The sequence below is a fragment of the Carcharhinus amblyrhynchos genome, chromosome 3 (assembly GCF_965287045.1).
Source record: "Carcharhinus amblyrhynchos chromosome 3, sCarAmb.v2.hapA, whole genome shotgun sequence".
In the NCBI taxonomy this organism is placed as follows: Eukaryota; Metazoa; Chordata; class Chondrichthyes; order Carcharhiniformes; family Carcharhinidae; genus Carcharhinus; species Carcharhinus amblyrhynchos.
The window spans coordinates 24,468,260-24,484,526 of NC_137326.1; the positions used below are offsets into that span (position 1 = coordinate 24,468,260).

Consider the following 16,267-nt stretch of genomic DNA (forward strand, 5'->3'; position numbering starts at 1 on the left):
TATCATTGCGTTGTTACCACTCCTCCTTGTCCAAGCAAGTCATCAGAATGGCAGTTCTAGCTGCATAATCATCACCATAAGCTATTAGCAATGTCTTCCTTCATTCTGCTATTAAACAGTGAGGTGTTATGTTAGTCTTCATGGTTGCTTGGTTGAGGAGCTGATAAACTAATGAAGCGTTGACCATTTACTAACTAATGTTTGGATTAGGTCTTACTAGGCTGAGGTTTCCAAATGTCTCTTTAAGCAAACACATTTGTTTTTTATTGAAATGTTCTCAGGTCGACAGTTAAGAGACTTCATCTTGGTGGGGTATGGATTTCATCCAGTGATCTTTCAGTGAATGTTATTTGAAAATACAGATGAACTTAGAAAATATGTTGACAGGCTTAGATTGATGTGGAATTTTAAAATATGCAGACAGATGTGATTCTTTACAACCACTTATTAAGGAAGTAGTAAAGATACTACTTTATCTTTAGTGGTAATACTGAAGATAAAGTAGTAGTATCTTTACTGCTACCATGGTAGTAAAGGTAAAAATATCATATATGAAGAGATGAAAAACAATAGAACATAAAAGAAGTGTTAGAAGCTGAGAAAACGTACAACCTTTACTGTTTTACATCCAATTTATGCTAATGAATCTGTGGATCACAAAGTATTGTGGCCTACAAAACTGGATAATCTTCTATAATGTGCAGACAAGGGCAGTAAACTATTAAATCATGCAGTATTAGAATTCTATGATACAGTTAGTAGAGCAGTATTTTTGTTTCCTACATTTATTCATAATAAAATCTTATTGTATATTTTTAATATTGTTTCTGAGAAAGATTTGATGTGGCAGAAACTGAATCACCTGTGTTCGAGATGCAGATAGAAATACAGACGAGAACTTTGAGAGAGTAACCTGCATTATCACGGTCAACACTGGTGAATAAATGTGCTGCAGGACTCCTGTGTGAATTTTCTATACATGTCTAAGCAAGTAGATTATACATTTGAGAACCTTGTTTTTTTTATTGTTAATGTTTTCAATGACAGCTGGTTTTGGATTTTCCTTCCTTTTTTGGCAGCAAGACAACTCTCAAAAGTGAATGTTCAGTTTTGGTGAGATAATTGCACATTAATGTATGTATCTAAAACAAACTCTGGGAAACAATGTCAAAATTGAATGTGACAATGCCTTGCATTTTCAGAGCGGGTAGAAATCATTTTCAGAGTGGGTGCACGGTTTAGTACATATTGGCCGATTGAATGTTATGTTAACTAAATGCGATTTCATTAACTAGAGAAAGATCTGATAGGATTTTAGTTTGGGTGTCTTAGAGCTTGTGTAAACTACAATTTTTTTGCATTCTCTTGATCTTATTTAACACTGTTGAATCTTAAAATTCAATAGTTTTGTTACACTTGAAAGTTAAAACAAAACATGCAAGATTTACCTGTGCTGCAATTGCTAACCAGTGAATGTACTCTTGGTAATGAAACCTTCTTGAATTCTCAGCATTCTTTATGAAAGAAATAGACCACTTTTCATTGTTGTTATAGATAACAGCTCTGTCTGTTATCTGTGTGAATCAGACAGTGTGTATAGTGCTAGTTTGTACAGTCACAGTCTGAAGCATGGCCGTGACGAAATCAATCTGACACTTTCACAATATGGAGCTTTATCTCAAAGCACACACAGCACATTTGCTAGTCATAACCCCACATTTTAATGACTGACGCATGCGGGAAGCAATTTCAATTTTTTTTTTCTGAAAGGGATAAATGAGTATCCAGTTAATACCAATCATGAATTCAAGCCAACTAACAAAATTGATGCTACATACCCTGTTCTTGTTTTGCATGTTCTGCAGTTTGAAATGCAATAATGAGCCAGTTTGTACACACACATCCGGATAAAGCTAATCTAAGAAAGTTCATTGTGCATTTTTGACGCATCTACCATTTGAATCTGAATTTATCCAGCTTGCTGCTGTTCTGTCCATAAACTAATCGGTCTTAATGCCGTTAAATTCCCTCAGATCTATTACAAATAATCACAGCTTTTATGCCTGTTTTAAGAAAAGTACTGGTTATAGAGTTATACAAGCAGAAACAGTATAAATAAAATATCCATATAAAAATAGTCTCTTACAAAATATATTCTCTTAACCTATGGTTCCTTTGTCCACATGATGGGATTTGTCTGGAGTATCAGATTTGATAATCTTTAGTTCAAATGATTTATAATTAGTTTGAAGTTTCGAAGTGAAAAATAATCAAGTTTTTACAGTAGTTTAAGTAATCACAACCAGTTTGATTTTCCAGACAACTAGCAGCAAAACAGCAGAAGATTTACAAAAGATGCCTGCTTTTGTCAGTAAAATGCCTGATGCTGCAGGACACAGAAGGTCCCTGCAAACAGCTGTTAGAAATATCTGAGCAAACCTAATATATACAGCCAAACAAATCCAATTCTTGCTGTCTCAAAAGAAAGTTTTCCACAAAGAAAGTGAAACGCTTTCTTTGCAGAAGTGTCCCAAGGAAAGTTTTCTTTTAAAATAAATTAATATTAGTTTTCTTTTTCTCTAAATATATTGTTAAATATTGTCGTTACTATTTACTTAATGTTGCTGGTATAGTCAGTCATTATGTCCAAGTGCCCCAGTCCACCATGGTTTTCTTAATGGCTGTGAAAAAATGTGGCAGAAAAGAAAAAAAGGCTGATAAGTCAGTGTCTATGGGAAACTGAAAACAGTAATACTTGCTGTAGCCAAAATGTGAGATCCAGACAGGCAAGACAAGCAGAAGCTTTTCACAAATGCAGAAACCTAAATCTGCATAATCCACACTCAAAGCAGAAATTCTCACAGGGGCATTGTCAGCCCTGTCCTGTTTATAGTCCATATTTAAAGCGTTCTTTTTTTTCCTCTCTCCAAGCCAAGTTACTGTTGATTTTCATTACGGCTTCTTTCAACTTTGTGCCTTTTTCTGTTCAGACAGACCGGGATTTATTTCAATGCACTAATTGAAATCGGCTTTGCGTATTTGAATTCTGTGTGGTATACTTATGGTGATGGCAACAGGTGCTTCCCTTTGTAGTCCAGCTGGGCTTATCTATCTGGCAACATTATCGGTACAGGGATCCTCAAGCTTTTGCACTCTATAGGAAAGCGAGACATTATTTGCAAACTCACAGCCACTAGATTGAGATCATGTGCAAATTTAAGGAATATTTTTCTTTGGAGGGTATGACGCTCCTCCCTATAAAAGGTTCGATATCATTTACAGGTATAAACTTCTGTTCTTTCGCTGCAGGTGTTGCACTTGACGTAACAGCACCAGTGGAATTTGCAGTTGCACTGCCAGACTCTGGAATACTGGTGCGTGTTGTATCCCCGTCCACAACACATCAAATCACAACTGTTATTTTGCGAGGATGTCTTGTTACACATTCGTCCCTGTGTCCCGACACTCCCGGTGATTGGATCCTCCTCGCAGTAGTTAGGAGATTTCTCAATGTACACTAAGTCTGTAACCATCGGCTTACGATATGAAAGTGGCTTTTTAATCTTCAAGAAGACCGGCCGTTTGTTTCGATGCGTCCTTACTGGTTCGACTTGAACCGCTTCATTGTATTTCTCTTTCAGGATGTAGCCCAGTTCTCTGAATTTGGGTAGCATTGTCCAGCACGTCTTAGTGGTACATGATCCGGACACTCCGTGACATTTGCATTCCAGTTTCATATTTTCTCCAAGGATCTAGAATAAAGCAAACACAATACATGTCACCAAACCCACGGTAAAGCCACAAGCATTTGTTACACTTACAGTGGAGAACCTTAAATGTATCATAACACTGGGCACTGAATGAGATGAAAAGACAATATAGATCAATAAGATTCAACCAACCAGATTAAGAATCAGTCCATCTTCAAGGATTCATTTCCAACTGAAATGTCAGAAGTCATAACAATGCTTAAACCACTGTCTGCAATGATGGTCACAGTAAGAAGTCTCACAACACCAGGTTAAAGTCCAACAGGCTTATTTAGAATCACGAGCTTTCAGAGTGTTACTCCTTGCTCAGGTGAGTCAACTCATTCACCTGAGGAAGGAGCAGCACTCTGAAAGCTCGTGCTTCCAAATAAACCTGTTGGACTTTAACCTGGTGTTGTGAGACTTCTTACTGTGCTCACCCCAGTCCAACGCCGGCATCTCCACATCAAAAACGATGGTGGCAGTAGTCTAATAGAAGTCTCATTGTAGTTACAAACAGACAGTGAATAGAACCTTTTGAGAAATGGTAGTTTTACAATTAATTTTTTGAAAGATGTTTCTACCAATATCATCACTTGGGTGTTTGCTTGCTGTGTTGACCTTTCAATTGGTAGCTTTCCCCTGTTTTAGGAAAACTGAACAATTAAATCAGGCAGTCACTGGCAAAACATCCCAAGATGAAACTTAACACATTTTAGGGAACTAGATAGTGCAATAAGAACGTTCACTGTTTTGTTTATTTATTCTTTCAGCATATATTGCCCACTGATAATTGCTCTTGAGAAGGTGGTGGTGAGCTGCCTTCTTAAACTGCTGCAGTGCATGCAGTGCAGCTACACCCATAGTGCTGTTAGGGAAGGAATTCCAGGATTTTGACCCAGTGACAGTGAAAAAAACGGTAATATAATTCCAAGTCAGGATGGTGCGCTCTTGAAGGGAAAGTTCAAGCTAATGCTGACCCCCACATCTGTTGCCCTTTTCTTTTGAGGTGGCAGAGGTCTTGGGTTTGGAAAGTGCTATCAAAAAAGCACTGGTGAGTTGCTGTAGTGCATCTTAGCAATGGTACTTACTGCTGGCCACTGTGCATTGGTGATGAAGAAAGTGAATGTTTAAGATGGTGGTTGGGGTGCCAATCAAGTGGGCTACTTTGTCCTGGATGGTGTTGAGTTTCTTGAGTGCTGTTGGAGCTGCACTCACCCAGGCAAGTGGACAGTGGTCCATCACACTCTGATATGCAAAGATATTTTATTTTGGCCTTGGAGGGAGTGCAGAGGAGGTTTACTAGGCTGATGCCGGAGTTGAGGGGGTTGAGCTATGAGGAGAGGCTGAATAAACTGGGCTTGTACTCGTTAGAGTTTAGAAGAATGAGGGGAGATCTCATTGAGACGTATAAGATGATGAATGGGATGGATAGGATAGAGGTGGAGAGACTCTTCCCGCTCAAAAAAGACAGTAGGACTAGGGGGCACAGCCTCAAAATAAAAGGGGGGCGGTTTAGAACGGAGTTGAGGAGGAACTTCTTCACTCAAAGGGTGGTGAATCTCTGGAATTCTCTGCCCGTTGAAGTGGTGGAGGCTGCCTCGCTAAATATTTTTAAGACGCGGGTTGATGGGTTTTTGATAAGAGAGGGGATTAAGGGTTATGGGGAGAAAGCGGGGAAGTGGAACTGAGCAGCGACAGATCAGCCATGATCTTATTGAATGGCGGGGCAGGCTCGAAGGGCTAGATGGCCTACTCCTGCTCCTATTTCTTATGTCCTTATGTTCTTATATGTGCCTTGTAGATAGTGGACAAGCTCTGGGGAGTCAGGACGTGAATTATTCATTGAATTATTCACCTGAGCATTCCCAGCCTCTGAATTCCCCCTATAGCCCCAGTATTTAAATGACCAGTCCTATTCAGTTTCTGATCAATGATAACTCCCAGAATGTTGATAGTGGGGTATTCAGTGGTAGTTATGCCATTAAATATCAAGGGGAGATAGTTAGATTCTTTCTTGTCATTACCTGTCACTTGTGTGGCATGAATGTTGTTTGTCACTTATCAGCCCAAGCCTGGATATTGCCAGGTCTTGCTGCATTTAGACATGGACTGCTTCAATATCCGAGGAGTCACAAATGATGCTGAACATTGTGCAACTATTAACGAACATCCCCACTTCTGACCTTATGTTGGAGCGGATTCATTGATGGAGCAATTGAAGCCAAGGACACTACAATGAGGAACTCCCGCAGCAAAGTCCTGGGAATTAAATGATTGACCTCAAAACAAACACAGCCATCCTACTTTGTGCTAGGTATGGTGCCAAAGAATGGAGAGTTTTCTCCCTGATTCCCATTGACTCCAGTTTTGTTATGGCGCTTCAGGTCTCATTGTTCAAATACTGCTTTAATGTCAAGGACCATTACTCTCATCTCACCTCTGGCATTAAGCTCTTTTGTCCAGGTAAGGACCAAGACTGTAATGAGGTAAGAGCTGAGTGACCCTGGCAAAACCCAAACTGAATGTCGGTGAGCAGGTTATTGATGGGTAAGTGTTACTTGATGGCACTGTCAGCAACCTCTTCCATTACTTGACTGATGACCAAGAGTAGACTGATGGGCTGGTAATTGGCCCAGTTGAATTTTCCCTGTTTATTGTGTACAGGACACAACTGGGCAATTTTCCATATTGCTGGGTAAATGTCAGTTTCGTAGTTATACTGAAATAGCTTGGCTAGAGACACGGCTAGTCTGGAGCACAAATCTTCAATACTATTGCCGGAATGTCATCAGGATCCATAGCTTTTGTGGTGTCCACTGTGCCTTTAGCTGTTTCTTGATATCATGTGGAATGAATCGAATTGGCTGAAGACTGGCATCTGTGACGCTGAGGACCTCTTGAGGAGGTCGAGATGGATCATCCATCTTTTGATTCCTGATTTTGAACACAGCCCAGATGAGATGAAAGTAACTTCTTTCTGCACGACATCAGATTAAACCCTCATTATGCGATAATGGAGAGACAAGCTTAAAAAAAGCTCGGTGTGAGAAATAGGAATACCTTGGTGAGGTGGGGTTGTTACCAAAGCAAAATGCAAGATATTTCAATTTACACTTCATTCACATTTTCTCTGATCTGAGAATGCTTAATTGTGACCCTGATTACAAAAGTGAATAATGTTCCCATCCTCAGTAGGAATAATGTTTTCTGCATTTACGCATTTGCCCACTATAGCACTGCTGCCAATAGACCTCGAGTGTTCTTTAATTCTACTCAGAAACTGCCTGATCGCTCTTACTGAAATCGTTTCTCTCCACGGCTGTGATCATCGCTTTTAGAAATATCGCTTGCTTCTTTTCTTTTCTCCCTGTCCTTTCGGAAGATGCCATAACTTGGGACATTTAACTTTCAGGCACGCCCAGCTTGTAGCCAGATCTCTGTATAGGCTACAACTGTATATCCTTTAAGATGAATATGTGCTTCAAACGCCCAATTTTTATTTCTAATACTACATACAAATGTGTGTGAAAATGTAGAAGGTCCCTATTCTGCCCAGGTGCCCTGGTAGTGCATTTCTCACATGTTTTGACCTATCACACTAGCTAGCTGATGTGATGCACATTGCTGCACAAGGAATTTAATATGTTTATATCTCTCATCACTCCCACATTATTTTTAGCAGCTATTTTATTATTACTTCCTTCAATCTTCTCTGTTCCCACAGTATTTACATTTTCTTTATCTCTTTTTGTGCTCTTATCTCCTCCTTATGTCATGTTTTCCAGCCTGGACCACTTTAGGTGCATCCTATACCTGTAGTACCACTCCCTCATGTCCAAGTACTGGGGCTATTGCCCCATGATAAGATCATACATTAATCTTTTACAAAGACATTGTTGTCCCTGATCAGTTTATCCCTCAGGTTATAACCAGAGATTATCTTGAGGTCTTGCTTTTAATTTGTATGACTAATTTATATTTTTTAACATCATTCTCAGGATGTCGGCATTTATTGTTTAAAATTTATTTTTATTTTATTAGTGTCACAAGTAGGCATACATTAACACTGCAATGAATTTACTGTGAAAATCCTTTAGTAGCCACACTCCAGTGCCTATTCGGGTGCACTGAGGGAGAATTTAGCATGGCTAATGCAGCTGACCAGCACATCTTTTGGACTGTGGGAGGAAACTGCAGCAACCAGAGGAAACCCACACAGACATGGGGAGAACGCGCTGACTCTGCACAGATAGTGACCCAAGCCAGCAATCGAACCCAGGTCCCTGGCGCTGTGAGGCAGCAGTGCTAACCACTGTACCACCATGCACCTGCCCCCTCCATCACTAGTTACCACACTTGCTAGAGTGCTTCTGACACAGCAATGTTGATGTGTGATTGGAGTCACATAGAGGCCAAACTTGATAAGAACAGGAAGTTCCGTTCCTTTAAGAACATGAGGCCCTAATGCCTTCATGTTCACATTTACTGGATCCAGTTTTCTATTCACAGATTATTTTTTTGAATTGAACTCAAATGTTCAAACTCCCATATCAGGATTAGAACTCACATCCCCAAGGTTATTAGTCTAAACCTTTGGATTGCAAGTCCACAAGTATAATTCTCTTACTCTCCCAGCATGAATTCCTCCCTGTTCTTTCCTATGTGTTGCTTCCAACATGGATTGCTACAACTGGTTATTCCTCCTCTGGTTCCAAGCTACCTTCAAGCCACTTCTGCTGGAAAATCTCAGCTTTGGCAAAGGGTCATCTGGACTCAAAACATCAGCTCTTTTCTCTCCTTACAGATGCTGCCAGACCTGCTGAGATTTTCTAGCATTTTCTCTTTTGGTTTGAGTACAGTTCCCCATTTTAAAATCAATAACCTGAGAATCTTACAGACTTCAGTAAGTCATTGACCAGAGATTTAATTGGACCAGCACTATAAATACAGTGGTCACAAGAGCAGGCCAGAAGCTGGGTATTCTGCAGTAAATAATTTGCCCCCTGACCCTTTTCACCATCTATAAGGCATAAGTCAGGAGTATGATGGAATGCTCCCAACTTGTAAGAGATAATAACAGGCATACCTCATTTCCAATTCCCTCATGGAGATGCCCAGGCTCTTCATTTGACAACTTTATGCAACGGCTTTAAGTCTCAAAAGAATCTGGTGAATATGGAATCTGCACCCACCACTGCAATGTCACTGCAAAGCAGCACTCCCAAATACTACACTTTGGTACAATGCACCTTAGTGTCTTGCATAAAGCACAATCGAGAATGACTATAATGAATTACAGCACTGCCTTTCGTTTTTTTGGAACCTGCGATTATACCTCAGATCATAGTTAAAACACATTACAACACACACAGGGTGGCATGGTGGCACATGGTAAACTCTGCTGCCTCACAGCACTGGGGACCCGGGTTCAATCCTGGCCTAGGGTCACTGTGTCTGTGTGGAGTTTGCACATTCTCCCCATGTCAATGTGCATTTCCTCAGGGTGCTTTGGTTTCCTCTCACAGTCCAAAGGTGTGCAGATTAGGTTGATTGGCCATGCTAAAATTGCCCCTTGGTGTCAGGGGGATTAGCAGGCTAAATACATGGAGTTGTAGAGATAGGGCCTGGTTGGGATTGTTCTTGGTGCAGGCTCAGTGAGCCAAATGGCCTCCTTCTGCATTGTAGGGATTCAATGATTATAAGGATGGTATACAAGGAATGTCACTCGGCAACTGACCTATGGCATACCTGACCAAGGGCTTGGAATTTCTACCTCTGAGGGGTAAGCATTTTCCAGAAGCAGAAATCTCACCTACTTCCAATACATAGGGGAAGACCACAGTCTCCACACTGGTCGTAGCGGCTTAAAAATTATCTCTTAAATATCAAAAGTGTTCACATCTTCAACATCACCTTAACATATTGTCCAGGTGGACCAGCATCTAAAAAAAGTTGAAGTCAAGTTTCAATTCTATTTATACTCCAGTTCTCCACAGAGATCAAGGGGAATATTTTCCAGTTACTGTACACTTGGACATACTGAATTGCCAGAGCAAAGCATAAAGAAATATATGGCTGAAAGGAGCACATTTTGGTTTTTCCAGCCATTTAAGTTTGTGGACGGAAGATCGATGGCTTTGCTTTAAGGGTGAGTGATCCTTCCCACCCAATATTCCTCTATCCTGTACCCAAGTGTTCTGATACGCCCAATCTGAGTAACAGTGAATTCAATCTCATGTATCACTAATCTCAGATGGCCTACTTGTCAGAGCAACAAAAAACTACTGGAGCAATCTTTTACTGTGCCACTGAGGAATGAGTAAGTAGTTTCAATGCACTGATGCATTGTTTCACACCTTGGTCTACTCATCCTGACTAGGGATAAATACTACGAACAGGAGAAATAGCAGTAGGAGTGGACATACAGCACCTCAAATCTACTCCAACCTTTAATTAATCCATGTTTGATCCTCTATCTTAGCTCCAATGCCTGCTGGATCCCACAGCATCAATTTGAAGAGCAGATGACTGTAGGTGACAAAATAAGCCATTCTATTTTCTTAAATATTGCTTTTCAAAATGTTTATTGGCACTGTAGGGATTCTATGATTCATCATTCTATGAACTGTAGATTCTTTGTCAATAAATTTACATCTTCTGTAAACTTTAGGATAGTAATGGAAAAAGATGAGTGTTGTCCAATGGGTAAGGTGCTGAATTGGGCGAAGGCTAACTACAGCCGGATTAGGCAGGATTTGGTGGTTGTTGATTGGGAGAGGCTGTTCGAGGGTAAATCCACATCTGGCATGTGGGAATCTTTTAAGGAGCAGTTGATAGGGCTGCAGGACAGGCACGTGCCTTTAAAAAGGAAGGATAGGAAAGGTAAGATTCGAGAGCCGTGGATAACCAAGGAAATCATGGGTCTAATCAAAAAGAAAAAAGAGACATACGTAAGGTCCAGGCAGCTAAAAACAGATGGAGCACTGGAGGAATACAGAGGAAGTAGAAAAGAGTTCAAACAGGGAACTAGAAGGGCAAAAAGGGGTCACGAAATGTCCTTGCAGACAGGATTAAGGAGAATCCTAAGGCATTTTATACAAACGTTAGGAACAAGAGGGTTGTTAGGGAAAGGATCGGACCTCTCAGGGGCAAAGGAGGGGAATTATGCTTAGAACCAAAGGAAGTTGGTGAGATCCTAAATGAATACTTTGCATCAGTATTCACAAAGGAGAGGGCCATGTTGACTGGGAGTGTCTCAGAGGGATGTGTTGGCCCGTTAGAAAAAATCTCAATTACAAGGGAGGAAGTGTTAGGTTTTTTAGGAAACATTAAGACAGACAAATCCCTGGGGCCTGATGGCATCAATCCTAGGCTGCTCAGGGAGACAAGGGATGAAATTGCTGGGCCTCTAACAGAAATCTTTGTCTCTTCACTGGACACAGGTGAGGTCCCAGAGGATTGAGGATAGCAAATATAGTCCCGTTATTTAAGGAGGGTAGCAAGGATAACCCAGGTAATTATAGGCCAGTGAGCTTAATGTCTGTGGTAGGGAAATTGTTGGAGAAGATTATTAGAGATAGGATATATACGCATTTAGAATGGAATAATCTCATTAGCAATAGACAGCATGGTTTTGTACAAGGGAGTCATGCCTCACAAGCTTGGTTGAGTTTTTTGAGGAGATGACAAAAACGATTGACGAGGGAAGGGCCATGGATGTCATCTATATGGATTTTAGTAAAGCTTTTGACAAGGTGCCTCATGGCAGGCTGGTGCAAAAGGTTAAATCTTATGGGATAAAAGGTGAGCTAGCTAGATGGGTGGAGAACTGGCTTGGCCATAGGAGACAGAGGGTAGCAGTGAAGGGGTCTTTTTCCGGTTGGAGGTCTGTGACTAGTGGTGTTCCACATGGCTCTGTACTGGGACCTCTGCTGTTTGTGATATATATAAATGATTTAGAAGAAGATGTAGCTGGTGTGATCAGTAAGTTTGCGGACAACACAAAGATTGCTGGACTTGCGGATAGTGATGACATTGTCAGAGAATACAGCAGGATATAGATAGGCTGGAAAATTGGATGGAGAAATGGCAAATGGAACTTAATCTAGATAAATGCGAAGGGATGCATTTCAGTAGATCTAATGTAGGGAGGAGCTGTACAATAAATGGCAGAACCTTCAGGTGTATAGACACACGGAGGGACCTGGGTATGCAAGTCCACAGACCCCTAAAAGTGGCAGCACAGGTGGAGAGGGTGGTGAAGAAGGCATATGATATGCTTGCGTTTATTTGATGGGGCATAGAGTATAAAAGTTGGCATATGATGTTGCAGCTATATGGAACGTTGGTTAGGCCACATTTGGAATACTGCGTCCAGTTCTGGTTGCCAAACTACCAGAAGAACGTGGAGGCTTTGGAGAGAATACAGAAAAGGTTTACCAGGACGTTGCCTGGTATGGAAGGTCTTAGCTATGAGGAGAGATTTGGCAAACTGGGGCTGTTCTCCCTAGAAAGAAGGAGGATGAGGGGTGACCAAATAGAGGTGCATAAAATTATGAAGGGCATAGATAGGATGAACAGTGGGAAGCTTTTTCCCAGGTCGAAAGTGACGAGCACAAGGGGTCACAAGTTCAAGGTTAAGGGAGCAAGGTTCAACACAGATGTCAGGGGGACGTATTTTACACAGAGGGTAGTGGGAGCCTGGAATGCGCCGCCAAGCAAAACAATTCAGGCTGATACGCTAGGATCGTTTAAAACTTATCCAGATAGCCACATGAACAGACTGGGAATAGAGCGATACAAACGAATGGTCTAGCTGGGCACATGAGCGGCGCAGGCTTGGAGGGCCGAAGGGCCTGTTCCTGTACTGTACTGTTCTTTGTCCTTTGTTCTTTGTTTTGTTCTTTGTATCTTATCTTTGCAACTACTAATTCCCGAACATCGTATCATTGCTAATCAAGTGTATAAAATCCAAAGGTCTATGACACCTTAGACTTGGAAAAAAAAGAGATAGAGCAATAACACAACTTTCAGGAATTTTTCAGTGTGTATAAAATAAAATTTAAAAACTCACATAAGCACAGTTTCTGTGATTATGTTGTCATACAATAAAAGTAGCTAAAGTGAACTTTGGCTTCTTAGAAGGTGAGGCTAGGGAATTAATAATGGGGAACGAAGAAATAGCAAAAACTTTGAAGAAGTGTCTTGTAGCTCTCTTCACAACTGAAGATATAAAAAGCATTCCAAAGATAGTAGAAACTCAAAAGGAGAGAGGAACTCAAAACAATCACTATCACTAGAGAAAGGCAATAGGAATATCAATAGGGCTTGGGGCTGACACATCCCCTGAACCTGATGACCTGTATCCTATGGTTTTAAATTAAGTGGCTGCAGATATAGTGGATGCATCCTTCCAAAATTCCTTAGATTCTGGAATGGTCCCAGTGGATTGAAAGCTCGTAAACGTAAGACCTCTCTTCAAGGAAGGTGGGAGAAAGAAGACAGGGAACTATAGGCCAGTTAGCCTAATGTTGGTCAGTGGGAAAATGCTTGTATACATTATTGAGGAGGTAATAATAGATTTACGAATTTGTAACACAATCAGGCAGAGTGGATAGTTATGTGAAAGGGGAATTGTTTTTGGGAAATTTATTCGAGTTATTTGAGGATGTAAAAAGCAGGGTGCACAAAGGGAACCAGTAGATGCAATATATTTGGATTTCCAAAGGGCATTTGCTACAAAAAGGGTTATCATACAAGATAGAAGCTTATGATGTTGGGTGATAGATTAGCATGGATAGAGGATCGGCTAACTAAAGGAAACAGATAAATGGGTCATGTTCAGGATGGCAAATTGTAACTAGTGGAGAGCCAGGGAGATCAGTGCTGTGGCCTCAACATCTATATTAATGACTTGGATAAAGGGACTGATTGTACCAAAGACAAAGTTGCTGATGATATAAAAGGTAAGTGGGAAAACAAGTTGTGAGGAGGCTACAGAGAGCCTGCAAAGGCGTATAAATTGAATGGGCAACAAATTGACAAATGGAGCAGATGCGGGAAAATGTGAGGTTGTCCACTTTGGCAGGAAGAACATAAATACTGATTAATATTTAAATGGAGACAGACTACAGAATGCTACAGTACAGAGGGATCTGGATGTCCTTGTACATGAATCACATATATCACATATCACCGAGAGGGGTGCCAGTACATCAAGTAATTAAAAAGGCAAATGAAATGTTGGTCTTTATTGGAAGAGGGATAGGTTGTAGAAGCAGGGATGTCTTGCTACAACTATCCAGGATATGCCTAGAGGTTTGTATACAGTTTGTTCACGTTACTTACATACTTGCATCGGAAGCAGTTGTGAGAAGGTTCACTAGGCCGATTCCTAGGGCCTAGTGTGTAAAGATTGGACTTATATTCTTTGGAGTTCAAAAGAATGAGACGTGATCTTATTGAAACATATATGCCGGAATTCTACTACCTCGCCTACCACGGAAGTCAGAGCAGATGAGGAGTGGATAACGGAAATGTCCGTTGACCTTGTGTGGGAATTTCCGGTCTCGCTCAAGTGAGGCCATAGATGCTGAGAGAGCTTGACAAAGTAGATGCTGGAAAAATGTTTCTCCTTATTGGGGAATCCTGAACTAGGAGGCATAGTGTGGAGGGTTGTTAAATTCACTGAAGGCTGAGTTAGACAAAATTTGATACAAAGGAATCAATGGTTATGGGGGGATGCGGTGGGGGTGAGGCAGGAAATTGGATCTAAGGCCATGATCAGATCAGCCATGATCTTGGACAGGATCTTAAGCCCGTGTTCACCATCCTTGGGAACGTTAGCCGGGGCTCAATATCTGGCGAAACCCGGAAGTTGCAAATCGAGTGGCAAGATCATGACTTCTGCCTCACTGGCGATGTAATTGGGTTCACAGCCGTTATGAGCGTGAAACTAATTTACTTGCATTACAATACACTTCCATACGATTAAAGGCCCTCATCTGCCAGATATTGAACCCCTGCCATATCTACAAATGTCAGCACGGTTTACAACAAGTACAGTGCATGTCTCCACATATGTGGCTCAGCCTCAAGTGCTTTCCCACTTCCTGAGTTCCTCTTAACATCTACTGTTGTTGCGTCCGTGCTAATATGCCTAAATGGCAGTGAAGAACTTGAAATCCATTGTCACACCCAAGAATGCAACTCCACCATTTCTCTCACATGGCCTCTCTTTATTTTTCCAGTATTCCGACAGCCAACAAACCATTTTCCCAGTACATCAACATTCCACCATTATCCAGCGCGCCCAGGCTCCAAAACCTTTCTTTCATTGGCGCTTCTAACACATTACTTCCATACCTCAGAGCTCTCCAAGGACCACCCCACTGCAGCTCCTACAACAATGCTCCCACCCCTCTCCATTCTTCTCCTGCCTTGCCTTCTGCTCTGAAACGCTTCAGACCACTCTACCAATGATGTAGAAACTGTATCACCTGACCCAACCTTAAGTACTTCCACATGCTTCCACCCCAACTGAAACTGGAGCATCTTCCCAATTATCTTCTCTGAATCCCTGGTGTGCTTTTTCAAAATAAGGCCTCAAATTCGTTACATAGTTAAATAAGTAAATAATGGCAATCACTTTCAAATCTGATTAAAAATAGGACATAATTGGATCGCAGGAACACCAAAGCAGTGCGAACATTCCTGTAAGATACTGTGATGAATAGCAGTTGAATTTATTTAGTCACTAGAAAGCACTGACCTTGATAATATACTTCATGTTATGCAGCAAAAAGCAGAATGTCCTCTGCCTCACCGCGAGCAATATCATGAGTAATTCACTAGCATTTGGAAAAAGATTTTGGGTAGAATTTTCCCATCCCCCCTGCCACAGAAATCCGTTGACCTTAGGCAGGGTTTTCCAGCCCTGGGCCGGAAAATCCCGCCCTTTGTGTCAGTCAAACTTAAGATGCCATATTTCAAAGTGGTGAGTTATTTAAATGAAAGAGAAAGATAAACAGTCATTTCGTGCGGCTGCTTCTCACCAACAGGCTGAATTTTAAGGCCCCGTCACAGTGAGGGCGGGGCTGGAAAATGTAGTGAGACATTTAAAGGTCATTGACTTTGGTGGGACTGGAAGTTCCTGCTGGTGGGAGGAGTTGTCAAATTCTGCCCAGTAACTATGCCCCCAGTCTGCAAAAACTTCCACCAAGGATAGGACAGGAAGTCATTCACCCCCCCACCACTTCCCTACATTAAGGTTAAAATTGAACTGAAAAGAAGATCCTTTCCGTTTGTCATCTGAGACAGGACGGTACCCCCAAACTCTCAACAGATAAAAAAAATCATCCATCCCCCGCTATGTATATACAGCACAGTATAATAAAGATGAATCTATTTCTTATCTCCACTGTCTCTTATTCAGGCTCAATAATTCAGGAGCCTCAGTATGTTTAAATTACAATGGAATGACAGACGTCCATGGGTACAACTAAAGCAACTGCAAC

At 41.2% G+C, this 16,267-nt stretch overlaps 1 protein-coding gene across 1 annotated transcript in view; it reads right to left on the minus strand.

Moving 5' to 3' along the window:
* Positions 1-1,697: 1,697 nt before the first annotated feature.
* The window catches only part of wnt7aa (wingless-type MMTV integration site family, member 7Aa), a 28,263-nt gene continuing 13,693 nt past the window's right edge, over positions 1,698-16,267 (minus strand). Inside the window, exon 4 of the mRNA XM_080182294.1 lies at positions 1,698-3,752. Within this exon, the coding sequence (XP_080038420.1) occupies positions 3,273-3,752 (480 nt within the window). The 3' untranslated portion in view covers positions 1,698-3,272. The remainder of the gene's footprint in view (positions 3,753-16,267) is intronic.